At 46.7% G+C, this 27,944-nt stretch overlaps 1 protein-coding gene across 9 annotated transcripts; it reads right to left on the reverse strand.

Annotated features, from left to right (window-relative positions):
* Window positions 1-768: 768 nt before the first annotated feature.
* PURA (purine rich element binding protein A) lies at window positions 769-22,129 on the reverse strand. 9 transcript variants are annotated; one of them, XM_040573268.1, is made up of 4 exons: window positions 20,903-22,129; window positions 4,083-4,148; window positions 3,941-3,996; window positions 769-1,331 (listed from the first exon to the last, which is right to left on the reverse strand). In XM_040573268.1, the coding sequence occupies exon 1, from the start codon at window positions 22,127-22,129 to the stop codon at window positions 21,131-21,133; it is 999 nt and encodes a 332-aa protein (XP_040429202.1). In that variant the 3' UTR covers window positions 769-1,331; window positions 3,941-3,996; window positions 4,083-4,148; window positions 20,903-21,130. The 9 variants fall into 9 exon arrangements, with proteins under 9 accessions (XP_040429202.1, XP_040429198.1, XP_040429201.1 ...); XM_040573264.1 differs by having other exon boundaries at window positions 769-2,939; XM_040573267.1 differs by lacking the exon at window positions 3,941-3,996.
* Between the last annotated feature and the right edge of the window lie 5,815 nt (window positions 22,130-27,944).

Raw genomic sequence — 27,944 nt, forward strand, 5'->3', positions numbered from 1 at the left:
TGTGGTCAGAGTCTGCATTTGCAAGGACTGCCTGCTATTCCTGCCTACTCCTTTCACAGGGCCTCTCAGTAACTTCACTCCAGCTGCTTTCGACCTGCAGCCAGAAGCCAGCGCGCACCTACGTGCAGGCTGGGCTCCAGGGCCGGACCCGGGACCTAACGCAGGGCAGCTCCGTGTTACCAGCCCCTTCCCAGGCTGCGGAGTAGCGCGGCCGGCCAGAACCTCGTCCTGCCCCGGCTCTAACAGTGTCTGTGGGCCTGGAGCACGGGGCTTTCCTGCAGAAAAAAAAATAAAGCAAACCATGAGCTGTGTGCTGAGCCTGCCCAGAACCGAATTGGACTGCTTGTTACCTTGACAAATAGTGTTTTGCCTCTATCCTACCACTTTCTGCTGAAGAAAAAATAAATAAAATAAATCTATCTATATACAAACACCTGGACTCAGAGCAGTGAAAACCGTAGCTAAGCAGTACCATTTGCTGCAGGGCTTTCAGTTCACAGCATCCTGCTCTGTTTTGGTAATACAGTCATTTGTTTGGCATATAAAAGGACAGCATCATGATGTGGAGAGTGTTGGAAAATGTTAGGTGGCACCCCTGTCAGACCTCGCAGGGAAATGTATGTTTTGCGTCTTCCTCAGAACCTAACTTAAAACAAAAGGATGCATTAAAAATTTTGCTCTGGAAGATTTTAAAGAACAGCACAAACTAAAAAAGCATCTGCCAAAATTAATTTTCAGCATTAGAAATCAGCACTGATGAGAGCCATCTTAGATCAAATAATTTATTTAGTAGTTCCATGTAAACACTTCAGATTTACTAGCAAATACAATGCTTGCTGTTCTTTTAAATAGATCATTCAAAAATAAGAATCTATTATTAATGGCATGTTGACTAGAGATTTCCATACTACTGTACAATAAGGAATTTGTTTTCTAATGAATTTAACATCTTGATTTTTCTTGTTCTGCATTTGCTTTACATAAAACCCAAAGGACACACGTTTGAACTGCTCCCTGCCGATGCCACTGGTGAATGTGGTGTACTAGGAAAGGTACGCAGGCAAATCCTCCCATCCTGGTATTGGCATAAGCTGATGTGAAAGTGGGATGGCAGAACTTTCAACGACACTGTTCAAAAGCACATGCCTTTTCGGTCAGAAAACAGAAAATAAACGGTGGAGAACTTCTCTTTGGGATGTATAAAAGCAATGAACTCCATTGTTGGCATTTACTTATAAACATAACAGTACACATACACATATCCACAGTCTCTGAAAAGCATCCTATGAACTGAAGAAAGCAGTGGTTCTGAGGCTTGGTACACCAGTGCACTAAAATCAAAAAAATGATACCTTCTTACATAGTCAAATGAAAAATAAATATCTTTATTTTCTGCCTAATTTATTTCAGTTTTCAAATAAATTTTAAATAAATCTGTACAAAGTATACTGTTACAGTATATATTTGTAAGTTAACTGAAATGCCTAAATATAACAACACTACAATAAAGCAGTATAGATTGGCACATCTCTAATAAAGATTAACTTTTACACTCAAAAACAAACAAACAAACAACAAACAAACAAACAAAAACCTCTCATGAAACCCTTGATATATTTTTGGTATCTTTATGCATGTTATGTTGCAAACATATTACAGATGAATTCCCCCCTGTCTTAAAAAGAAAATAACTTGTACTTATTTTTCAGAGAAAGTGAACATCTTTATACAGACAAAGGGACACTATCAGGCTAAAATATATATACATGAAAAAAAAAAAAACAAAAACACAAAATGCACACACACAAAAAAAACAAATTTGTGAAGAGAAACTTTGATCGAAAAAGGGCAAGGTTTAGACATTTAGCACACTTTTATCCACCTTGCCAAGCTAAGATTATAACCAGTGCCAGAGACCAAATCTGTCTGCACTATGTGGCAAGGATGGCACCAAGCCTGTGCTGGAGGGACCCTGCGTGCTGCGGCTGGGGCAGGGTCCTGCTGGCTGCCTGCATCTCCATGCTGGGCTGCATGGCTCCGGGATGCAGGTGCTCTGGAAATGCTTTAAGCCAAATAAACAATCCAACAAAAAAAGGAATTTTACCTTGTGATTAAGAAGGAATTAACACACAAGCACTGGGTGAGTTTTGCTTATTTTTTTCTTCTTCATGAAACAAGAAGCAAAGATTGATCTGAGAGTGTCCCTTTGCTCAAAATAAAGACTTCCATACTATATAGATTAGATATTGAAGCAACTGTGTTCACTACAAACAGGGCAAAAAAGCCAGGTACATTTCAAAATTCAAGTTTTCAAATGACATGATTCAACTTCAATTGTTATCTTCATGCGCTTTTGAAAGCTTGTAATATTTAATTAAAGAATTCTGAGCCAGGAATCGGGGGATAAATATTACAGATTAAGAGTGAGAATTTTCTCTATTCTTAATCTTTCCAATGATATATTAAATCAACGTATACATACTTAAAGTTAATCTTACATTAGAATGCAATTCAATATTGGCTGCAACATAAACCTATAAATAAATCAACTACCATAGATTAAACTCTGTTAAATATTTCTAAGTTAATAAAATATTGACAGTATTATAAAATTACAGTATTTACAATAAGAAAAAATCTAGACTAATATATACCTTTAACAGATCTGTTCTCCAATTTGGGATTGCCACAGAATTATGAATATATGAACAATTTATTATAAAGTTGCATTGCAATATAATTTTCCCATTAGAGCTAGAGAGGGTAATCTATCACTGCCTTTTAAAAAATAAGTGACTTCTCATGGTGGGGTGTAGCTTTTGAGTACCAAACTGGTAACAGGAGTCCTCCGCAAGACGTCTGAAGATAAGGTGGGACCAGCCTCAACTGCTCAGATTAAAGTTGTATTACAGAACTGCCAGCAATCAGAACCACACAGGCTGCAAAAGGGGAGGAAAGGTAGTTTTCAGCTCAGAGTGTACAGCTGGAAGACTCCCATCATTATGGACTCCAACTACAGCTGCAGGAGCTTTGATCTGCTCTACAGTGCGAAACCTCATCTTTTGTTTCACTGGGATGAAGTTAGCCTTAAAGGGACATAGTTAGGTTGCAGCTATACCAGAAATGCTCTTGCCAGCTATGCATGATAAAACCACACTAAGCATCTGAGAGTCTGTACTGCTTGCTTTTGGAGAGGTTGCATTTTTTTGGCTTAGGGTGGTTTTGATTTTTTTTTCAGATTGTTTATTCAAAAGAAAAAAATTTGCTGGGACTGTGCAGTCAACCCATTTTCTATTATCAGTTTCACTGTTTCTCAACTATTAGCATAATATTGTTGTGTTTGGGCTGCAAATACTTAGAAAAAAGGGAGGCTTCAACTCTCCCAAGTTGATTTGTCTTGAAAAATTCTGAAAATTACCTAAATCAATTGCAGTCATTAAAAATGCCAGCTGCTTTTGAAGTCCCAAATACCTAGCAATGTCCTTTTAAGGATCAGACCTTTCACCTGCCTTTTCTCTCAGCCTTCGGGGAAGAGTTTACAACTAGTTTAGGATGGGCAATGTTCAAATTCTCTCCCTCCTTCCCACTTTATGCTTCCTTTACGATAGAGAAGCCTTTCTAGCAGAAAATAGAAAAAGAAATTAAAAAAATCAGGAAAAAATCATATCCATATTCTGTTCCCACCCTTCCCTACCCCCATCCTCTTCACTGTAAAACAGAGAAGTCATTTTGCAGTGCATACTTTTGGAATAATTACTTTCCAAGCCCAGTCCTGAAGATGCTTGTGAGACACCTGCCCACAGGTTCTGGGAAGGTGAACCACTTTATGCATCTGCAGGAGTTTGTATCAGTCCCATACCAGGCAGACAGGAACACCTCTGTCCTTGAAAGTAGACTTTAAAATGTTAAATAATAATTTGTAAACTTAGGTCTACATTACCAAGCGAAGGCTCTAGGTCTCGTGGGCTCCATTTCCAGAGTTGCAGAGCAGGAAAACTAGAAAGAAAGCTTGGTACCTTTCAATCACCTGCCGGTTTGTACTGGGGGAAGCGGGGAACAAGAGAGACAAAACGGCAACTGACCTTATAAACAAAGGTATGTTTAGGGCTTCTGGTTTCAGGAATAAACCGATATTTACTGGTAAAAGTCTGCCAAAAAACAAAAACAGAAACACAGGATTACTGGTAAATATTGGTTTATATGGAGAAGAAAAAAACGTCATTGTGCTCCTGCTCTCCACGCGCCCGGCGCCACTGGGATGTGCCACGGGACTGTGTTGCGGGCAGGGGCCAAGAGCTGGCCCTGGACTCCCTGCACTTGGTGGCGACTGTTGACATGGACACCTCAAACCAGAAGCCGTGTGTGTACCGCAAAACCAGGTCTCTTTTCTTTACTCCTCTCAGACTACATGCCGCTTTCTGGACTCCCCCCCTCCTCCATAAGACTGCTGTTAACCCCACAACCCTACAGTGTTTGGCAGCTTGGGAGACTAAAACCACTTGGAAATGAATTTGTACATAATATGGTATCTCACCACGAAGGCTGCTTTCACCTCAGCCTCTAATCTTTCACAGGTCATACACTCCTTGAGATACCATAAAATATACAAGGCTGAGTGTATATTTCAAATAAAGCATTTTCTTGTAAGTGGCATAAACCCATTCATTTTATTTACATGCTTATTTATTTCCAAAAATAGAGTTGGTCCACATTGGACAAGAGAAATCAAGAAGCCATACAGAAGAGTTAAAAGTCCAACATTTAACCAAAGTACAATGAAATTCCAGAATTCTGTGGCTGATTTGAACCACAGAAACATACATGAGCCACACAGACATTTGTACATATAGCATTATATTACCAATAATATTTGCAAACATGAGGTCAAGATGGCTAAAAACCCAGCAGAACTGAACCATGGGTCATGGTTGAAAAGAAGCAGGTGTGAGCGGCTGTCACTACCACAGGGAAACACCTCTCTCCAGAGACTTGGTGTCACTTTTGTTGTATTCTCTTGACCGGAAAAACTCCTGATTTACCTTCCCTGGGACAGACAGGTCAGATGTATGCTAGATGCAGCGCTGGTGCAGGGCTGGTATGAGGCAGCGTGGTAGCCCTGGGACTGCCCGTGCCTGGTGCGCGGAGCCTGCCAGAAGCCGCCCGATAGCCCAGCCCCAGGACTGTGTGCTTTCTGCCTGAGCAGGGCACTGCTGCAGGACAGGACCTCTGTCCCACCCTGCAACAGCTCAGCCTGCCCCCACCTCACCCAGCCCTGCCGTGGGCTGCGCTGCTCCGAGAGGTCCCCCGGAGCAGAGAAGCGTGGGTATGGGTAACCCAGAGTGTCCAAGATGGGCCCAGGGGTGCTGCTTTGAGAATAAGGGTTTCCTTCCCTCACCGTGGACAGGTTTTGATTTTGGGAATTCATATCCTGTCTACCTTTTCCGGAAGACTACAAATAATCAGGCCTAACTGGATTTATGGTATAGGAAGGAGTAGTATCCAACTGATGAGTGATTTTTCAAACAGTTTAACATTTTACATTGAAAAAAGCTCAGATAACCGATTGACAGCAAAATTTAAAAAAATGAAAAAGATGCATTATCTCTGTTATGGCCTAGTTTATCTAAGTATTTCCATGGACCTCATCATGACAATATCTCAGTGTCTCCAAAGGATGGAAAAATATAAATCTGTATCTTGCAGTTAAAAACTTTCAACTAAAAGCAGAGTGGGCTTCCAGTCTACCTATTTGGGCTCTCCTGCAGAGAATCACAGAAAGTAAAACAGGGAAGACCAATGTAGCACTGCTGATACTTCTACAAATAAACCAGCCCACCGCTATGTGGGGCAGAACCACATAAAAGGTTATAAGTTCGTTTTCCTTTTTCAAGTCATCTTTGACTTGAAAATATTTGGCCTAGAATATTACGCCTAGTCCAATGTGAATGCTAGTATAGAGCTAATTTATAGAATACCAATGATAAGTATCTGTACCTAGAAGGATTTAAAGGCAAGTATATTCAGTACATTTAGAAAAAAATACTATTACCAAAATGCTAGACCTTTGACAGCAGTTAAAACAGAAGCAGCCGTGCAGTTTTCTGTGTGGATGGACAGCCTTTAGTACAAGTCACTAATACCATCTGAGCATGGAACAGACAATTTTTTCTTGTGATTTGTCTTCTGGAACATTTCTAATCTCAGATGTGAAATACATTTTTTAAAAAGGTGGGCCTGATCCCATGCAGTTGGGTACATACAGCACTCCCCAATGAAACTCACAGCCCAAATTCCTAAAAAGAGAGCACGAGAGATTTTGCATTTTCTTACATCAAATAGCTATCATGCAAGCATACTACAACATTTTTATACTGTGTACTTCAAAGTCAGCTGATAGCATTTCACTAGAATTGAGCAATACAATGAAACTGGTATTTCTAGCGGAGGGGAACAAAGGTTGTGTCAGTGACAACTGCCAGCTTACCACGGGAAAATAGCTGAGGAACATCTTGGAAATCTAACGAACTGTTTTACCTATGAGTTCAAACACAGCAGCCTCTAAGATCTTAGCACATAAATCTGTAAAACATAGTTATTTTCTATGGCACTTTATACACCTTTGGTTCATTTACTTTTGCTACCCAAAATCAGATGCTGAGGGAAAAACACTCTTACTCCCAAATGAGCAAATCATTTAAAGCCCAACAATATTGTTGGAGCATTATTATTTTTTTCTCTGTCTATTGTCTTGCATTGCAGAGGGCAGTCCCCGCTGCCGCATACTGCCTGCACCCAGCTTTGGTGCAGGAATGCCCCCCTGAACTCTCCCTGCCGTCGTCCAGCTGCAGTGCAGCCACTTCGCTGGTATGAACCAACCTCTCCATGCTTTCAGTCACCAATTCATACCTTTAAATAGTAGTTTTAAAAGAAGGCCTGGAGGTAAGCCTGCTGTCAACCGGCTCCTATCACAACACCCGTTGACTTAGCACAGCACTTGCCATGACTTACTGAAGACAGGGAAGGCGGTAAAAGCAAGAGGATTCACTGTGACCTTTAGACATTTAAGAAGCCTTAAACTAAGGTAGAGCAGCAAAGAGTTGCTCTAGCTCACACCAGCTCATTACAGTTCCTCCTGGGTCCCTTGGGAGTGAGACAGCATAGGACTCACACATGCATACGTAACATGGACAACCTCAAGCACGGAGCTAGATGAGACCTGTAGACCTCTCTCTCCTCACCTAGCCTTTCTGCCCATTGTCAAAACCAACACCTATTAGATTTTTGTTGTTGTTAAAAACAAAAGAAAAATGAATGCATCCAGACCTGTTCGTTGCTGAGGCATGCTATGGGATGTGGCAGGCCTGCAAACTGAGCTCAGGGTAGAGATTTAAACTGGGGCTGTCACTGGGGTAGAATCTAGATGTCATGCTGCCAAGTATTCTGCGCTTGTGTCTCCTCTTTCGCCAACCAGACTTTGACCTAGATGTGCTCACCAGAAAAGTCCAGAGAAAAATCTATCCTTCTCCACCCTGCAACTTTGTTTCTGGTGAATCCGCATTTTCCAGAGGAAACCTGCTTGCTCAAAGACTGCAGATCTACTCAAGAAGTAGACCTGCCTCCAAGCCCAGGAAACCTTCAGTCTCCATCTCAAACTAGACTTCTTTCTACCTTGTACTGTCCAAGTGATCAACATCAGCTGTAGCAAAAGGCAGCATCCATGATATTTCTCTTCTTGTTCCAAACATAATTTTTAAGACCTTATTGAGAGGACTCAACCAAAAACTTTTAAAACATCCAAATAAAAATCAGCTGATTCTCTGCCTCCTGATGTTTGCCAATGTGTTCAAAGATCCTTTCCTTGCAGAAAGTATGTTGCTGTCAACCTATCATACACAAAGTGTGATACTCGTTCAGCTACTCCTTCTCAAACTGCAGATATGCAATTCCCAGTGCCCTGCTTAACATTTTAATTAAAAATAATAATAATCTGACATTAGGATGTTATCTAATTATGGAAAATGCCAAGCTATTTTTTTCAACAGTTCCTATTTTTGCTAGTAACTTCAGTGTTTCAAACTCCAGCTCTGTTAAAACTCCTGTACAGGTACACTTGTTGCTCCTCCACTTACACTTATTTCTTTGCTCCATAATCTTTGCCTCAAATGATTGAGTTTCAGAGAGAGGCTCATCCAAAAGGACCAGATGACAGATAGCTGGGCTCTCCAGTATGCCCTGTGGTCCCGAACAAAGCTGAGAAGTCACTTAAGTAATATGAAGTAGTGCATAAAATTACCTGTGTGAAGTCCTGCATGCTCCAATTTTCCCCCCAGCCTTCTCTCTGATAGACTTAAAATAACATTTGTTCCCTAAGGCTTCCAGTTCTTCAAAGCCCCTCCTACACTGTTTAATTTCCAGATCACAAATTACCCACTATGAAAGATTACATGGCTCTTTCAGTCCACTTCATTAGAGTTGGACCTCTGTCTTTTAAAGAGTGTTGCTGGGCTCCAGAAGTCCCTTCCTTTGTAACTACCTTACTGGATTGCTTTACACTTCAACTCCGAAGCTCCTTCATGACAAGTCTGTGTAACTAAGAATTTTACTTTTCTGATAGTCGCCTCTGCAAAGTTTTATAACACAAGACTCATTTTTAGTAAAGAATCTTCCACCCCTGAGGATGCTGAACCTGTAATTGTACTGTGGTCACTGCTATTTAATGATTCAGCTGTAATTATATCTTGAACCTGTTCTTACATTTTAGTCCTAAATCAAGGCTAACTCTACAACAGGCTGTTACAATAAATGATACTTTAAGTAAATCAAAATGTTTGTTCACCAAAATGTTAGCCAGCTCCTTCCAAGATCTGGCCAGATAGTATGTACATAATTGAATTTGCTTTTTCCAACAGGTTTATGAAGATGTATGAACCTGGTTTTCCCTGAAGACCCATGAAATCCATAACCTTTTTCTTGTCTGGAATAGAAAATGTCTGAATGCTCCTATTTCATTAAAATGGGGGATTTATCTCCAACACAGATTTGGCTGTGTGGTCATCACTATTCCAATTTTCTCTCAGACTTTATGGGAACTTTTAAATCTAGTGCTCTTTCACAACTTTATGACCAAGCATGCCTATCCTGTATCGTTTGATGGCAGAGAGTACAGTATCTTACTGATTTTCATTATCATCCCCCCACCACGTTTCAATCAAGCTAGCTATATCAGGGTCTTTTAAAACTGCCAGGCAGTCTACTATGACTATTTTTATTTCACGTTTCCACACTGGTATACAGACTTTTTCCTTGTTTTGACCACATGCCTATTTCTCTTCCAAATCTTCAGTCCAACACCTGGTCGCTCTTCCAGCATACGCAGCTCTGCTCTCGAGCTCCTCGTACCATGTGTGCCCTGAAACTCACCCCTTGCCCTCCAGTTGAAATGGTCATACTTTACTGGTGTTCCTGCTCAGCACCTCAGCTCAACCCCTGAGAGCCTCAGCCTTCCATCAGCGCTAGTTTAATCAGTCCTCCCAAAACCCTGTCCACATTCTGTGCCATCAGTCTAGTTCCACTACAGCTGAAGTGGAAAACAGCCTACACTACAAAGTAATGAGAATTCACCTATTTATCATTCCCTTTCTATCATTTTCTCAGGTACACATAAAGACTTTTGGATAGAGGTACCACCATGTCCAATATACTGTCTTCTTTCCAGGCAACCAAATTTGGATTCTCAAGTATTTCAACTTCTTTCATATGCAAAGATGACAGCCCCAGGACTGCCCCAAGCACTCTGATATCTTCCTAGATCTATTTTTCCACTCATCAGTTGGACCACGTAATCATCAGGAGCTCAGCCTGTATTTCCCACCATTAAATCCTCTGCCATTCAAACCTTCCAAAGCCATCTCCCCAGCTTCTGAAGGCAGCTCTTCAACATGCAGAGAACAACTCCTCAACCAAGTCTTTTCCAAAATCATAAATTGCCCCTTTGGTCCTGTCCAGTTACAAGTCACATTTCCTCAAATAAAAGATGAAGAAGCCAGTACAGAGGTGAGGACAGACAATGACCACCTGCAAATGATTTCATCCCACCTCTTCTACAATAGCTCAACAACTCCGGTCTCAAGATGCTTTCTGGACCTCACAGTGCCACCATTTGTTGCACTATGTAATATTTTATCACAAGATAATCACTTATAAAATGTGTCATTTCTGCACTCCAGTGTGCTGTACCTAGTGCAATTAAACTGATATTCTTTAATTTCCATAACAAAGCAAGGATTTTTACTTTATGACCACATAAAGTCCATCTTTAGAGTGACTGCTAACTGACTATTTTTTAATTACTTTAAACCACCAATTAGAGACTTTCATTGGACAAAATAAGTTACATACGCCCTTGCAGAAACCTGCAAGGACTCAATTAACAGGACTTTCATTGACAGATGAAGCTTGAAAGACAACTTTTTTTTTTTTAAGCAAGATCGAAAGAGCTCCTGAACACAGCATTGTCAAAAGACCTATCCACAAACCAAATTATTTGAATTCATGAAAGCAGAGATGACAAGTACATTAATTTGCAGTGCTTAGTTCAGAATTATTAATGCTAGAAAAATAATTCAAAGTATTTTGTTTTACTGTTTACTGTTTTACTCAGAGACCTGCTTGGTTTGCCTAGCTGTCCTTCACCAGCCCCTGGCTACGATGAACGTCATTTGTTATTTAAATAATTTTTTTAAGGAAAAGAAATTTAGACTAGGTTTACAACCCTGTACTTGACAAGACACTGGCTTCTCTTCTAAACCTCTGGTGCTGTTCACACAAAATTTTTCTTAAGCTGACCTACCCACATGGTTCCTGATAAGCCAATATTACATTGCCAGCTCTTCTCATCATCACTTGAGCGGGAGGTTTAAATACCAGATTTCACAAAATCCTTTATGCACACTTCCTAGCCCCATGATTTCCTGAAGCACTGACAGATCAGTAAGCTTTCACAGTTTGCCTATAAATGTGAAAGCTGGACTGGCTTCTGCTGGACCAATGCAGAAGACATGAGGTGGCCGTTGGAGACCAAGTTCCCGCTGTCCATCCTTAGGTTTCACGTGAGTCTTGAGGAGCTTGGATCAGCTGACATTGATGAGGTGACACGTGCTCCCAAAGAACAGCCTGTCTGAGCTCCTCTGCCTATATAAAATGCTAGAGTAAAAGGCAAGCCTGGGAAAAGCAAGCTTCAAATGTTAGGAGACCACAAGCAATAGAGCCAACAGCTTCCAATGCACTCACAAACTATGGTGCAACTAGGACAGACCACAGAGAAATAAAAGATGCTCCTTAGTGAAACACCACGGCAAGTCCTACCTGGAGGTGAGAAAGATATGCAAACCAGTATGGCTAACCTTTGAATTACAACAATACCCTGAGGTGTCCTACCCAGACAGGTACTGCACAAGACGCACATTTGCTGTCCTGCCCTCTGGCACACAACAATATGCCTTTCTACCCAGGCAGAGGTAGAAGGAAAAAAAGCACCCTTACCCCCAACCTTTGATCAGATCTAACACTTGACACTGGCTGAAGGGTGCTGAAGACCTCATGAGAACCTGGTGATTTGAGCTTGATTCACATATCAAGACATTCACCAGTGACAGAAAGAAAGAAAAACCACCACCACTCGTTTTCTCCACCCTCTGCTCCCAGGAGTATGAATTACCCAGGGGCACACATTTACAATGAGTGCGGTGAGACACTGGAACAGGCTACCCTGTGGATGCCCCATCACTGGAAGTGTTCAAAGTCAGGTTGGATGGGGCTCTGGGCAACGTGATCTAGTGAAAGATGTCTCTGCTCGTGGCAGGGGGTTGAGCCAGGTGACCTGAAAGGTCCCTTCCAACCCAAACAATTCTGTGATTCTACACTTATATGGATATAGCCTCTTGCAGCCTCCATGCGAAGCCTGCATCTTCATCTCAGCCCTGGGAATATCGTCACAGCCAACAACCCAGAGGAGCTGCAAACACAGGATTGGGGTCAGCTCTGCACTGGAGACCCGTGCTGCAGAGATGTTGGTACTCGCCAACCCCTGCACCCCAGGCACCTGTGCTGACCCACCCTGAGTCACGGGCCACACACCCAGCGTGGCCGTGCGAGACCCCTCTGAGGGCACATGAGCTGCACAGACTGACAGTGAGGCAGTGCCACCTCATGGTCAAAACCTCTGAGATGACTTCAGTAATGACACAACCTCTTACAACAATACAGTCACCAATGCAGACTGAAAAAGCGGTCCCTTCACCATGTCCAGTATGAAACCCAAGCTCATTTGGGTTAACATGGTCATATAAAGTCATCTTTACAAATAGTTCTACATAGAAGTCAACACGCTGACCGGCATATTTCAACATATAGAGGTTTTTCTTTGAACAGTAGTCTAACCGTCTTAAGAAACCATTAACTTTGGCTTCCCATGGTGGGCAGCAGATCAGCTCCTGTAATAGCCTCTCTCCCTCCAAGTTTTCACCAGCCAAGAGGGGCACACCCTTCTACACTGCGATTGTAACTCCAAACCTCTCTCCTCTCTGATCTGCAGCAGAAAGAATTAAGCTTTTCTTAACTTTCTGCGTATTTCAAGATAGTGTTTCAAACAAACAAACAACAAAACAAAGAAACAAACAAACAAACACACACACACACAAACACCACTGCACCACAGCCAGGAAGGCTCAGAACAAACTTCCATTACCAGCATTGTAGCCAGTCCTCTTTTCACTTCAGTTTCCTACGTGTACTAAGCTGAAGAGAAGACAAAGACATATTTTTGCAAAGCTAAAGGCAGGATGGACAGCAAACCAACTGACAACTCACAAAGCCAAAAAATTGTCTGAGTTAAGACAGAGTTATCTGCTGAAGGAGATCCAGAAGATGCTCAAAAAAAAGCATTCTTCCAGCTGAGCCTCAAAACAACAAGGAGCAAAAACGGCCAGCAATTTACACAGACAGAGTCTCCTGTTTGATCTAGGACTAGGTCTACGCCAGTGATCAGTATGGCATGAGCCAAGTGGAGCTCTACAGCAAAAAGGTTGGTGCTCAGGATCTGACGGCTGCATTATCTGTGTTTTGAGGATTTTACTCTCCCACGAATTGCAGCTTGGTCCCACTGGTTGTTAGGACTTGTGTTTTGTCTGTGTTTAACCCACAATGAAACAGTTTGCATGCTCTGAGACTGCTCCATGATCAAAACCAAGGTACATTATGCAGGGATGACAGAGACTTCATCGTCTCAGATTTTCTCAGATTTTTTTTACGGATACTGTACAAGCGTGCTCCTGATCTAAGCTATCAAGGTAATGCAGACACAGCCCCTGCTGCCCTGAGACGTGTGCTGGGGGGCTCCATGTCATCTGGAAAGAGATGACATCCATGTGCTTCCTAAACCCAGCCTGAGCGGGAATCTATCTTTGAAGGACTGGTGGCCCTCCAGAGTAGAAGCTCAGGACCAGATTCTCCTTCCAGACACATGCGCACCAGTGGTATCAATCTGAATGGGGACAGCAAAGCATTGTTCAGGAACATCCAGCCATTCACTTTGTCTTGTTTTAATCAGTCAGCACTCAAAAACAGATAGCAGGGTCAGAAGTCCTTTATCTTTTCGCACTTAATCTCCAGCTAACATTTTCTGTGAAAACACACCTCATTCCTTGTGAAATGAATTCAACTCTCCCTCTTCTGTGATATTTTGCCTCAAACGGGCCACACAACTATTTACTATTTTTATAGACGCAGGCGTGATGTGCTCTGCCTCTCCTGACAAGCACTGCTGCCTCTCTGGCCCCAGGCACGCACAGCAGCCGTGTTGCTGGCACCTGACCGGGCCCGTTCCGCTTGGCTCCACGTCCCCCCTGCCCATGGCTTGCACCTGCCCTGCGGGCCAGGATGCTCAGCAAATGAATTCCAAGCACCACCACCTATGCTCCACAAGGAACGCCAGTTTATATGCTGAAACATCCCAAATGCAGCCAATGCATAGCTTAATCACCCGCTTCTGCCAGCCTAACCCTCCTGTCTTACTACACGCGCTCTGAAAGCCCCAGGAATCTGCTGAGCTCTCTTCTTCCCACCCTCCAGACGGCTCTGGAAAGGACACCACTTCTGCGGCTCTAACTGGCTAGTAGGATCTTCTCCCCCAGAACAAGGTCTTTGTACCCGGCTCAGTACCCGAGCGAGTCCCCAGCCTCCTCCCGCTCACAGCTCAGCATGGGTCTTCATTACTGACAACAGCATCGCCACGTGCCCGCAGGCAAGCACTTAGAAATGCAAACTCCTTCACCTTTTCCCTTCCCATGTATTTCTCCATCAACGACTTTTACACGATCCAAATTGCAATAAAATATCCAGTACACCGTTGATAGATTAACTTTGTTATCACCTAAAAACTGCCCTTTGGTATTTACTTCTGTGTGATACCTACAGTTGCTCAGATTTGCATTAACTACAAACAATGCGTGGCCCAGCAAATTCTGATATCCCACCGGTACGTTGCAGGAAGTGGGATGCATGGCCGGCTACTCCATAGGCTGACATACCCTGGACTTGTAGATGCTGCTAAAACAGTTCGAACGAGAACTGAAAATCTTCAAAAAGAGACAAAAAGTAGAAAAGAAGGGAAGGCAGGTTAAAAGAAGCTCACAAAGCGGACCCAAGACAACCATCTGGCACAAACAATATGATAGCAGGGAGACAGCATCACTCATCTGAGCCAAGCACACAGCCCATTCAGGGCTCCCCCACTCCGGCACAGGAACTTCAGCTGCCAAATTAGAGAAGCATTCTTTATTTGCCATCAGCCCATTATTCTCAGTAATTTCAACACAAGAGATTCAGCTCAAAAGAAAAAATGCCGTGTTCTTCAGGTCCAAAGATTAGGCTCTGGTTAAAGCAGTCTGTTCAAAAATGTTATCATTTTGAAAGTTCATTAGATTAACCTTAACTAGCTTAAAACTATATATATGCATCTCCTTGCCACATTCACAACCCACGCACAACATTTTGCGGTGCAGAGAGCTAACTCATGTGAAAGTAACCAGAGTAAAAGGAACCACAGGCTTGAAAAAACACTCTGGGCTGAAATTATCTTTCATTGTTACAAGTGGCACAGGAGATTGCAACAGCTTAAGGAATCAAGAATAAAAATGGAACTAGCTTGTTTACCTTGTCAGTTTTGTCAAAACATTTTGACAACACTTTGCATGCAGTCAGCTTCTCTATTCTGCTACCAAAAATTCAGATCCTTCCACCTATCTTTACATGTTACAGAACAAAACCAAGAGAGCAAAAGTTTAAGTGCGTGTGCAAGAAATACAAAGGCTGGCACAAAAACTTAAAACTATGCTCGACTCCTTTTCAAAATAGTACAAACATCAACATGAACAGTGACCCTTCAATTACACAAGCTGAGTTAACATGAAGCGGACAGGCAGTAGAGGAGAGTAATAAGAAAATAAAAGGAAAGTTTGAATAAACCTGACAAAAAGCAAAGCAAAGTGAGAAAAAAAAAAAAAGAAAAAAAAAGGTACAAACCAGGATTTTAAATTTGCAATTTAAAAAAATCATTAAATCATTGACAGTGTCCTTTTAACAGTGAAACTCTCTCACGTTTTAGGCAGACGCCTACCTCTCAAAAAGCAATCCAAGCCAGTAAGAAGCAGTAGGTTTTTGAATGAGAAAAATGAAAAATGCACAGTAACGGGGCAATTTGCTTTCACTGTCTTATTTCCAACTCACGTACGAGAAATGGAGACTCATTTTCTGCATGTTAGACTAGCAAAAATCAGGAAATTTGTTGGTTCTAGTTATACTCTGAATTTTCACATTTCACGAGAGTCCCCCACAATGTAAACCTGTTTTAGCATTCTTGTACATTAATGTCAGGATTTCCACTCCAGCTCCCACAAATTCTGGAACAGACAAGTCAATAAGATTTGGTATATGCCCTGAAATAGGAAACGGGAAGTCTAGGTTTTAAGCAAACAAACAAACAAACAAACAAAAAAATTAAGTTGGTGCTCTGGAAGGTGGTGGATCCAGACTCACTGGATCCTCTGAATTCTTCAGTCTAAACAGGTGGAAATTTTACTTAAAATAAGAATAAATAATAATAATAATAAAAAGTTTAATCCATTCAACTTAGAGAAAAGAAGAAAGTGGCAGACCTTGGAGGAAGGGAGACAGTGCGCAGGTGCAAAAATATAACATGCTGTAGTTCACCACCTGATAAGAAATCAGAGTTTCGTTTTGCTCTGTTCCTTTTTAAATGCCAGGGAAACATATCCCAAAGGACATTTTTTGAGTTTACGGGTACTAAGCTACATCAAGGCGGAAGAAGCATGGAGTGAAGACACGCCAAAAACTTCAGGTTTTCACAAACCATTCTCGAAAAAGTGCCGGTGTTTTTAGCAAAAATGCATATTAACCAAATCACCACTGACTAACCCAGGCCACTTGCATATGAAAAGCTGCATCAATTTGCAGCATCAATGCTGACATTTTTGCCTTCTCCTTCCACCCACCTCCCCGATTTTTTTCCTTGGGAGACATACAGCGCCACTGCATTAGAACGTACAAGAAATGAAAACAGTGAGTACAACTGATATAGATCCATTGACTTTTTATTACAAATGTACTTGATCACTTGGCTTCAAAAAGTTTAAATCAATCCCTATTTTCTGTACGCCAGTACAAAGTAAAATCTATTTTACAAATTAAATACCTAAAAATTTGACAAAAATATTAAAGTTTGATGGAAAAAACAGTTATAAAAGTCGTAAATCCCCTTTTAAGAAGGTAAGAGATAACATCCCCTCCCGACCCCCCACAGTCCTGTTATACAATATTAATAGCCATTTTTTAGAATAGGTAGGTATATTTTGCTGTTAGCATACAAGTCACTCTAATAGCTTTATCTGTATATACTCCAGTTAGTGCACGAATGCCATCTGATTGAATATAACCGACTATCTCTAAGTGATCCCTAATTTACATTTAAGAGCTTGCATAGTTTGAAGGGACAAAGGTCATACTACAGCTAATCATAAAAAAAGGTGGTTACAGTGCTATTTTTCAAGGCAACAAAGTCATTGCTCCCAAAAGACGCGGTCGCTCGCTCAGCTCCGAGCCGGGGCCGGCGCCCCGCAGCTCCCTGCCCGGAGCCGGGAGCCGGGAGCCGGGAACCGGGAGCCGGGAGCCGGGAGCCGGGGCGGGCGGCAGCCGGGGGGCGGCTTGCGCTGCGCAGCCACTTTCAGCCCCCCGCAAGGGACGCGCAAGAAAAGCGACACTGTCAAGTATTTCTTGCCCTCCTCTCAACGCCCTCCGCCGCGGCCGGCCGGGTCGCGCCGGGACTCCGGGCCCCGCCGCCCCTCCGCCCCGGCACGGCCCCGGCACGGCCCCGGCACCGACCCGCTCCCGGCCCGGTTTGGGGCTGCTGCCCCCTGCGCGGCCGCGGGGGGACCGGGCAGCACCGGCGCCCGCCCAGCGCCTCCCGGCCGCAAAGCAGCCCGCAAGCCGGACCGCAAAGAAGAGGCAGGAACCAACAAGCGGCTGGTGCTTTTTTTTTCTTTTTTTCTTTCTTTTTTTTTTTTTTATTGAACTTCTCAGAGACAGAGCGGTTTTATTTTTTTTTTCGTTTTGTTTTTGTATTTTTTTTGTTTGGTTTTTTGTTTTTTAAACAAAAATTAGACTTTGACTTCGGAGGACATTTCTCCGTTAGTACAGAACCACTTACAGGGAGGTCATATTTTAGCGGTAAATTACTTGACAGTGTCCCTTTAACTTAAAATAAAATAATGTCAGTATTGCAATGAATTTCAAGTTTTCTTGCACGTAGTCATTATAAAGTAGTTTTTATCATGCTCTTGGACCTATTCTACAAGACATTTAAAAGCATATCACCAAGGAAAATATAAGGCATACTTCTCAGGAATTAGATAACTTGGCACATTTGAGCATACTGTCCTTTTTAAAAACAACACATATGGTCAAATATACCTTTAATCTTCCAACATTAAACAGGGTTTTAAGTACTTTATTTTAAATACTGAGATATTAGAGCCTTGGTAAAGTACCGAGCACCTCCGAGAAAACAAAACAAAACAAAACAAAACAAAAACACCAAACAGAAAAGCAAAAACAAAACAAGCTCAAATCCCACAAACCTTTACAGTCATTTAGTCTTTCATTATCATAATTCATAAAGTCCTAGAACATATATAATGTGCATTAAAAGGAAAAAAAAAAACAAAAACAACACACACACAAAAAAAAGAAAAAGCCCCCAAAAACAAACAAATGAGACAAAAACTGACCACAAGCTCTCAGACACTGTTCACAAAACTGCCAGAGGGGTGTTATGCTGCAGTGGTTTGGCTGGAGCTGCGCGGCCCGTGCACGTCCCGAGCCAGCCGGATCCCGGGCAGGATCCGGCTGCCCGGGGAGGAGGATGCTCCGGTACTGCCCCGCCAGCAGCCGGCCCCGCGCCCCAGCTCGGGAGTCAGGAAGGGCACTTTGCTGTGTTTTCATTGACTCGCGCTACTTATTGCTGATAACACAAAACATTTTTGTAACTCTACGCAATGGGTGTCAATCCGCAGTACAACTTTTAAAACTGTAGTAAACAGTAGAACCGAGACAATCAAGTAGCAAAACCAAAGCAATTAATTTCCTAACTACGTCTAGCAGCATGGAGAATGCAGTCCTGTACACATCACAGTTGAAGTACAACAGTAATAAACGAAACTGCTCATCGAGACCCTCCAATTAAAAAGCAGGTTATTAGACAATGTTTACATGCAATTGAGAACCATTTCAAATGTCACATTATGCACTCTGAAAGCTTATTTTACTACTTGGAAATAGGAAAGTGCACATTAAAGCAATTTTAAACATTTCCAGTGATTGTTAAAGAAACAGAAACACCTAACTACGTTCATCTCATATTCAACTTTCTGTTAATACTAACAGAAAACTTATTTAAAGGGAAATGCATGGTACAATGGAAACAACTTGTTTTGACACTCACAGTACATCTCCAAAACAAGAAAAAAAAAAAGGGGGGGGGGGGTAATTATAATTTTCAATAGAAATAAAGGACAGTAGAAAATAAAATGATTTAAAAGATTTTTTTCCCCACCCTTCTGAAACTCCATCCTTAACAATTAGCAAAGAAGCACCGACAGCTTCCCCTTCCTACAGATGGTACCTTCTACATACAACAGCTAGGTCTATGACACGGTTAACTTTGCCACGAAGGTTAAGAAAAATGATTGCATCCCAAAAAACTTCTGAGTGGAACGAGATCCTAGTTTCTCTTAAATGCTTTCTACTGAATTCCAGCCAAGAAAAAAAAATAATATTTTGCTTTTTTACTGTTTAAGGCATCTTTTTTTATAACATCTTCTCTTCACTCGTCATGATGATAGTCATGCAGCAGTTTAATGATAAAAATATATTAATATTTTACTATACAGCAGCAAGAAGTTAGTCAATTAAAAGCACAAACTTTTTTTTAAAAAGAAAAAAAAACCTGTAAAAGTCTATTATTACAAAGAATTTCATTTTGGAGAACGCAACTGGACAGATTAGTGTTCGGATAAACTCTGCGTTTCCCTACCCTAGGCTTCGACTAGAGCTCACGAGTATGCGCTCTGGACAGGAGGCTGGCACGGGGAGGGAAGGGTCACAGCTACGCTCGTCGGGTATGTAGCCAGTAATAGCTAGCACCACAGCTACATGGAAATCCATTACAAACACCAGCTTGGCTTTCACTTTTAAACGAAACTCAGAATCCCATGGCTCAGTAGGATCGCTCTACAACTGCGTTGCACTGATTTTTAGCAGGCCTACAGAAGTTAACAGCACTGGCACAGACCAAAGTATCGGTTCAGACCTCTTACAAGTTTAGGAGATAGCGCTAGTGCCAGTGGTGACAGAAAAGACTTGCTACCTGTTGTCCAAAACCAGGTTTACTGGAAATTGCTGCACGTTAGGTAAGTACTTTAAGTACACATAATAAAAAAAATATATTATGAACAATACAAGTACATCTCATATACACAATAATGACAATACGCCTACTTAGTTGTAAACCAAACAGGTGCAGAAAAATATTATGGGAGGAAATTCTTTACTTTCTCTCTCTCTTTTTCCTCTTTTTTTTTTTTAATATATATTTTTTTTTACTATTTGAATAACTTTGGTTCAAACGTAAAAATCACAAGTTAGCAAATTTCATTTAAATGCCTTTTTTAATAATTTTTCTTCATGTTCACAGAAGTTTCACTGACCATTTTTATATGTTTAAGGTCCAGATGCAATGCATATTGTATAAAAGAGAGCACTTATTGTTTACCTTGCATGAATTAAACCTACGTACCTTTTAACTCTACAAACTTCTGCATAACATTTAGACAAAGCTCAGACACACAGCATGCCTAGCCCTCATATATATATACACATCTCTAATCACAGGTATATAGGGTGTCAAATATACTATAGTAACCTCCATGTAAGGTTCGAAATTTGGTAACAAAATGAGAAGAAAAAACTAAAAATATTATTTTACGTGTTCTAAAATATCTCTTTTTTTTTGTGCTAAAGTCAAATGTTAGCTCAACATGAAAAGGACTTTTTTATATAATTCAGCAATATTATAATCTTGACCATTTTTGCAAACACTTTTAATAATAATAGCTTAAACGTGTACAAAAGTTCTCGGTTAATTAGGGAAATAAACACTCAGTTCTTTATATTTTTAATCAAGTAGGAAACACAGTTCATATATAATGTTATTACTTTTTTTGATTTTTTTTTGTTTTGTTTTGTTTTTTGTTTTGTTTTAGCAGCTGCTTACTGTTTGATACGGTGGGTAAAGTGGAGGAACATCCAGCGATGGGTGGCGGGTCGGAGGCGTTGCTGTCGGTCGGTGGAGGCTGCCGGGCGGGGGGGTGCTCCCGGGGGGTCGTGGCCGGGGACGTCTGCTCGCCGCCGCTCCCCGCGGCCGCCGCCCGCCCGGGCGGGCGCAGTCTCTGTCTCTGTCCGCGCGGCGGCGGGGGCGGCCGGCCGGCCGGCCGGCGGGCGGTCAGTCCTCCTCGGGCTCCTCGGCCTGCAGCAGGGCGCCGGGCGGCCCGGCGGCGGCGGCGGCGGCGGCGGCGGCAGCGGCGACGGCGGCGGCGCCCTCCGCCTCGGGCGGCGGCTCGGCCCCGGCCCCGGCGCCCGCGGGGGCGGCGGCGGCGGCGCGCTTGTCCCGCTGCTTCTCCTGGATCTTCTTCATCTCGTCCGAGTACTTGCAGAAGGTGTGGCCGAACTTGGCCCAGACCTTGTAGGGGACGGTGATGGAGTTGCGGTAGGTGGGCTTCACCTCGCTCACCCGCATGAAGACGCCGTACTTGTTGGAGCCCACGTCGAAGAAGAAGCGCTTGTTGTCCACAGTCAAGGAGGTGCCCTCGGGCAGCTCGGCCGGCTCCTCCTCCACGCCGTAGTCGTCGATGAGCTTGGCCAGGGCGTCGCGGAACTCGATCAGGCCCTGGGCCGGCAGCGCGATGGTCTGGCCCTGCGCGGCGCCCAGCCCCGGGCCGCGGTTGACGGTCTGGCGAACGCGCAGGAAGCGCCCGCGCTGGTTCTCCTTCAGATCCATGTAGTACTTGCGGTTCTCCCGCACCAGGAACTCGCTCTTGAGCGCCCGGCGCGGCTCGTCGGCCGCCTGCGCCAGCTCGGGCGGCTGGCTGGGCCCCAGCTGCGCGTAGTGCTCGATGAAGTCGCCCAGGTAGTCGCGGAACTCCACCGCCACCGACATGGAGAGCGTCAGGCGGCTCTTGTTGCCGCCGGCGCCCACCTCGGCGATCTTGAGGAAGCGGCCCTTGGCGTTCTGCTTGACGTCCAGGTAGAAGCGCTTGTTCTGGATGTCCACCCGCTTGGAGGCCAGCTCCTGCGTCTCGTGCTGCAGCCCGCCGCCCGGCCCGCCGCCGCCGCCGCCGCCCGAGCCCGGCCCCCCGGCGCCCGCCGCGCCCCCGCCGCCGCCGCCGCCGCCGCCGCCGCCGCCGCCGCCGCCCTGCTCGCTGCCGCTGTCTCTGTCCGCCATGATGCCGCCGCTCCGCCCGCCGCCGCCGCCGCCCGGCCGCGCCGCCTCGGCCGCCGCTCCGCCGCCGCTCGCCCGGCGCCCCCGCGCCGCCGCCCGCGCCGCCGCCTCGGCCGCCCCGGCCGCCGCCCGCGCCGCCGCCGCTCCGCCCGCCGCCGCCGCCGCTGCTGCAACAGCCCCCGCGGCCACCAGCCGGCCGCTCTCGCGAGATCTGCGGGAGCGAGGAGAGGGCGCGGGAGGCGGCAGAGAGCGGCCCCGCCGCCGGCCGCCCCGCCGCGCGGGCAGCAGCGCCGCGCCGACGGGCGGCCGCACCGCGCACCGCGCGCAGCCGCCGCCGCCGCCGGCCGGCCGGGGCCGCCCCCGGGGCCTGGGCCGCACCGCGCCGCCCCGGCGCCCCCCGGAGCCGCCCCCCCCCCCCCCCCCCTTCAGGCCGCGCGGGCCCGTCTCGCCTCGGGCGTGAGTGCTGCCCCGCCGCCGGCTGCGGCGCCCCGGGGCGCGGCACCCAGCGGCTCCCCGGCTCTGGCGGTGGCGGCCCCCCGCGGGCAGTCCCGAGCGCCGCCGCCCCGTCGAGGAGAGGCTGGAGCGGGACCTGCGGCGGGACGAGTGCCTGCGGCGGGACCGCGGCGCCCGAGGCCGCCGGCGCGGACGGCCCGGAGGACCCCCCCCCGGCCAGCCCTGCGGGAGCTGGGGACCCGGCGGCTCCCGCCTGCCCGGCACAGCGGCTCGGGGCCACCGCACCGGCCGCTCCCACGGTTTGCACGGAGCGTTTTAGCTCCCGGCCCCGGCCGTCGAAGGAAACGCTGTCGGCAGCTTCCCCGGGACTCTGCGCCTCTGCGGCCGGGCACGGCTGCGGTTTCCCGGGGCGGGCCGGCGCCGGGTCCCGCTCCCGGCCCAGGTGCTGCCACCCGTTTCTTTCCAAAGAAAAAAAAAAAATCCGTCTTTCGCCGTTTCGGGCAGCTGCGAGGGTTACTTTTTGGGAAATCATCGAAAGGACAAGCCCAGATGGAGGGAGATGGCCTGGGCACCTCTCGTCGGGGCCGGGAGGCCAGGGGAGTCCCTCCATCCACCCGACCTTAACGGGACAGCCCAGAGGAGCCCAGTCGAGGCGGGCGGCCGTCCCCGCCGCACGGCTCCTGCTGGCCGCACGTGAAATGCCCCGTGGTTTCCCCACGGAAATTCGTTGTCTCGCTACGACCGCGCCTGAGCCTCTTTCCCCCCTCAACGGGGCCGGCGGTGGTGCGGTTCCCGGTGCTAGAGCGAGTCCCGGGTGGCGGCGGCTCCTAACCGACCCGGCGCCGCTGTCCGCAGGGTCGGGGTGTGCGGTGACCGCAGGTAGCGGGAAGAGGTTGTGGCGAGAGGATTTGCGGGACCGTCGGGGCGGTCCGCTCGGGGACAGCGTCCGTCCCAAGCCCCGTAGCAAGACGGGGCAAACGTGCCGGGGCCGGAGGCGACATGGAGAGACACTCGGGGCTGGCCGCCGCCGGGCACGAAAATGCCGAAAACAAAATTTCAGCCCGGGCCCAGCGCCGGTCGGCGGGGCCGTGCCGGACGAGCACTTCGGCACCGTGGCTTCCCCTCCGCGCTCCTCCGGGACCCGGCCCGCCGGACACCGACGAGCGGGGGAGGTTTGCGGCTGAGCAGATGCCCGGGTCTCCTCCGCTCGGGCTCTCCCATTCATCGGCGGCTCCTGGCGGAGCCCGGCCCGACGGCGCGGCTCCAAGCCAACGGGGGCACACGGCTGCCTTCTCCGTGAGGGGGCCTGATGCCGTGCTGCCGTCGGGCCGGGCTCTGCAGGTAGGACCGGGAAGAGCCGCCAGGCTCCTGACGGAAATCCCTGGGGGTGACGGCAGCAGGCTGAGCAGAAGATCTCGGAGAGCGAGGGCCAATGCTCCCGTGGCGGGCAGTGCGCGGCACCGGGCGGAGGGCCCGGGCGGGACCTGAACTTCCCGAGGGCTTCCCGGACCCGGAGCACGTAGGAGGGCCGAGGGCTGCGAGGGTTGGGGATGGGGGGGGATATATATTTATTCAGGGCTGCTAACTAAGTATATAGTTATTTATATTTATCCGGGGCAGCGGAGCCGAGAGGGGTCTCGAGAGCCGCCGAGCCACCCGCTGGGCTCCGCTCCGCCGCCGGGGGTGCGGAGAGAGGCCCCGGCGCTCGGGGCGGCCGCGGCCGTGGGGACGCAACGCGGCGCTCCGGGATCGGCACCGCCCCCGTCCGCCGCCGCGGGGCCGGGCCAAGCCGGGCCCAGCGGATCCGAGCCGGGCCGAGCCGCTCCGCCCCGAGCGTCGGCCCCCGCGGGCGGGCGGCGCAGGCCTCGGCGGGCCGGTGAGCGACGGCCCCGCGGGAGGGCGCAGGTAGAAGGCGGCCGGGGAAGGGGAGCGGAGCGGGGCGGGGCGGGCCTGAGGCCGCTCCGGGGGGGACCCGGAGCCGGGGCCGTGCCCGGGGGGCAGCTGCGGGCGGGCAGTCCCCGGAGCATCCCGCTGCAGGTGTCCTGCCAGCTCCTCGGTAAAGCGCTGCTGTCAGATTGCCCTCTGCGGAGAGCCTCTCAGCCGTTATTAGCGGGGGTGGAGACCCCGAGTTCTGAATCGCGACTCCCAAACCGAAAGTCAGCTCCAACCTAAGGAAGGGTGATTTTTCCTCGCTCTGCTCCGCCCGCTCTGTGGGCCGGGGAGCAACGTGGCCGGCTCCGTTTGGCTGCGATTCCCTTACCTGTCTGCCTGCTGCTCCCAGGACAGCGAGGGCAGGCTGGTGTGGAGAACATCAGCGCTACCTAAAGCATCCAAAAAAACCTACCTGCCAGCATGGTATGCAGCGTGGCCGCTTAGGAGGCTGATTCCGTAGTTGCCTGCAGGACGTGCCCTGTGCTGGAGTAAATAACGTACAGGTTCGTCGAGGAGAAAGAGATTAAATTGCTAAAACAACTGCATCTTCAATGTTTCTCAGCTGTCATGGGGAAAAAAAAACAATCTGCCCCATAGTTATGATCAAAGCCGTAGTTATTAGTGACTACATGGCTAATAATCCCCAAAAAAGAAAGGAAAACAATTTACTGTTCGCACAGAAGCAATGGTCTCTAGCTGCAGTTTGCTGCAGCTTGCAAGAAGCTGTTTTTAGGCTTGCAGGACTGCCCTGCATGCCTGGGACTCACAGAGCTGCCCAGGCGCTGGGTCTGATCTTCCAAACGCTGCTCTGAGACAGCCAGGCACCTCAGGCGCAGTGGGAAAGCCTGTCCTGGCAGGGCTCGGTGGTGGGGCTGCAGCGGTGAGCAAGGGGCATTCTGGCGAGGCTGGCACTGCCACCCTGCTCCCCTGGGGCAGGCTGAGCGCTGGTGCTCTGCCAGTCTCTCTCCTGTTTTGCTGTGATGAGGAATGGCAACAACCAACCTCACCGGAGACCTAACCATTAGGCCATCTTGCTAATGCCAGCAGGTGCCCTTACGGTGCCTAAACCACCAGTTTATCCGTGCACGAAGGTGTGTAAATATATAACTAAATATATAACTACTGACGAAATTCCTTTGGTGAAAACCTGGTGCCCTGGAAGCACGTGTCCAGTCTGTCTGTCTCTGACCATGGTGGGGTGAGAATTGGTGGTGCTAATGATGCTGTTCAAGGAGGGCCAGCAGCAGAGGTTATTTTCCTCTCAAACACTGGTCAGCATTATTACTTCCAGAGTGTATGCGCTCAGTGGATACACCTGACCTGGGAATACTGGATGATACTTCCTCTTCAGTAGGAAGGTACTGATGGCCTGGTCTGCCCAACGTTGCTCAGTGTCGAGTCTGAATTCGACTGGAATGCAGGCCCTTTTTTATTTAAATAAACAGAACAAAGCAAAAGTGCATTTCTTCTTCCTGATAGATAATCTTTTTGGATGGGAACTTTAATACACCACTACCTCACAGGCAGCAGGCTATGGCTGTGCCTTGGAGACCTGTGTCCATCTGCCCAGTGCTAAGAGGAGGTGACCAAGGCAGGTCAGTGCAGTGGACTAGTCTGGACTGACTGCTCGAGCAAGGCAAGCCAAGGTGGCAAAGGTGGACAACAGGCAAATTGCAGGAGCCAGGGGACTCTCTAAGTACCTTGTCTAGGTAGTGATGGCTTAAAGATTGGACAAGGATCTTGTAGAGACCTTCTGGGTAACATGCTGCTGTATCTTGGTGTTGCAGTCATGCCAACACGTTCCATATGCTTATAAAACTCCACTTTGGGCTTCTTTTGGTTCTGCTGAATACCATCCCAGACCTCTTTGCTCAAGAGCTCAGAAATCTTTTCATCTCCAGCTTGAATGTATCAATAACTTCTTTGCAGCTATTGATTCTTGCACAACTTTCATCTTCGAGCTTTCACAACTTTTTCTCATGTTTTCTCCCCTTCCACTTATCTCACAGGAGCAATTATATCCCCTTCGGCCTCTGTTTTGGTAGTCTAAATAAGACAAATTTTTGGTAGTTTACCCTCATGAGATAAATTCTCCTTTCTTTGACTGTTGTAGTAGTCTTATTGCACCAATGTCAGTTCCTCTGAAGGACAGAGGATAGAGTTTTCAGAGTCATGGCTGTGACTTGAGGCTTAAGATCAATGGGACTTTTGTTTCAAAATCCAATTCAGAGGGCTCTTAAGAACATACCTGACCATTACAGTGAGCATCTCAAAGTTTGGAGTCCAGGCCAGTTATTCAACTACAGAGCAACAACTCTGCTGACTCCAAGACCTTGTATGAACATTTATAATAACAGGAGGGAATCTAAGAGCCATTTAAACAACAGATAAGATTAGTACCAAAAGTGGCTGAGATGCAATTGTTAATGTGCAAGTCAAAGAGAGAAGACTGTCGCACACAGAGAATGTTGCCAAGAAACATGCATTTGAGCCATGGAGCCATTTTTCTCCCAGTCATTGTCTGAATTCTCCTTCAGTCTTTCCAGATCTATTCAGTTGAGCTCTAGTTGAGCTACCTACTGGAATAGGAGTTGATTAAGTTTTGATGTGCCATTGAACAAATCTTTTCCCTCATGCCAGGACGTGTCAGGTCTGTGCATGGGTCTAGTCCTTGTTCACTGCTCCCACCATGGAAAAGGGAGCATATTCTGCTTTATAATATATTCTGCTCTACCAAGTATTTCCTGCACCATGTTGGGGCTTGGAGAGCAGTCAACACAAAGTTGCTGTTATGATCTTGGAGTGGAGCAGTTAGGAAGCAATTACAGCAGTGTGGGGGTGTCTGATTTGTGCAAAGGCTGAGACCAACCCCCAAGCTGGAGTGTGCAACAGAATGGCAAAAGCTTCCCTTGCTTTCCACATGGGTCCTCTTCAGAGAATGCGTTTGGAAAGAGGAGTTCAGCATGGCTTGTACACTGTCTGCAAGAACTTCATTGCCCCGTGAACAAGCCCCATCATGTGCAGTGAACAAGAAACTAGCACACCACATATGTAAGTCATTTATGAAGACAGGAATGATGAGCTGTGCACACAATAGAGTTGCTATTAGGTCTGTCGATTCTAATTAAAAAAATACTTCTCAATGAAAATTATTTATAAAAAGAAATCACAATGACCCTAAATCAAATTATTTGTGAATGGTTTTTAGTCTCCCAGATCCGTTAAAACTCTTAGTCACTGGACGTCATCCAAACTACACACTGAATGAATAACGTTTGCCAAATTTCTTTTTTTTTACCCTTGCCCAGTTTGGCACAGGACAGCTAAAGTCATTTTTCTAAGTATCTTTCAGAACATCAAGCGATTGTAAAATAACAATGGAGAAGCTTGGCCACATTTAACTACAGCCCTCCAGTTGTAACCGCTTCTCTAA

Source organism: Cygnus olor, chromosome 14 (assembly GCF_009769625.2).
Source record: "Cygnus olor isolate bCygOlo1 chromosome 14, bCygOlo1.pri.v2, whole genome shotgun sequence".
Taxonomy (NCBI): domain Eukaryota; kingdom Metazoa; phylum Chordata; class Aves; order Anseriformes; family Anatidae; genus Cygnus; species Cygnus olor.

Excerpts from the sequence above, each read along its gene's own strand:
- PURA (XM_040573267.1), bottom strand. The coding sequence starts at position 22,129 with ATGGCGGACAGAGACAGCGGCAGCGAGCAGGGCGGCGGCGGCGGCGGC.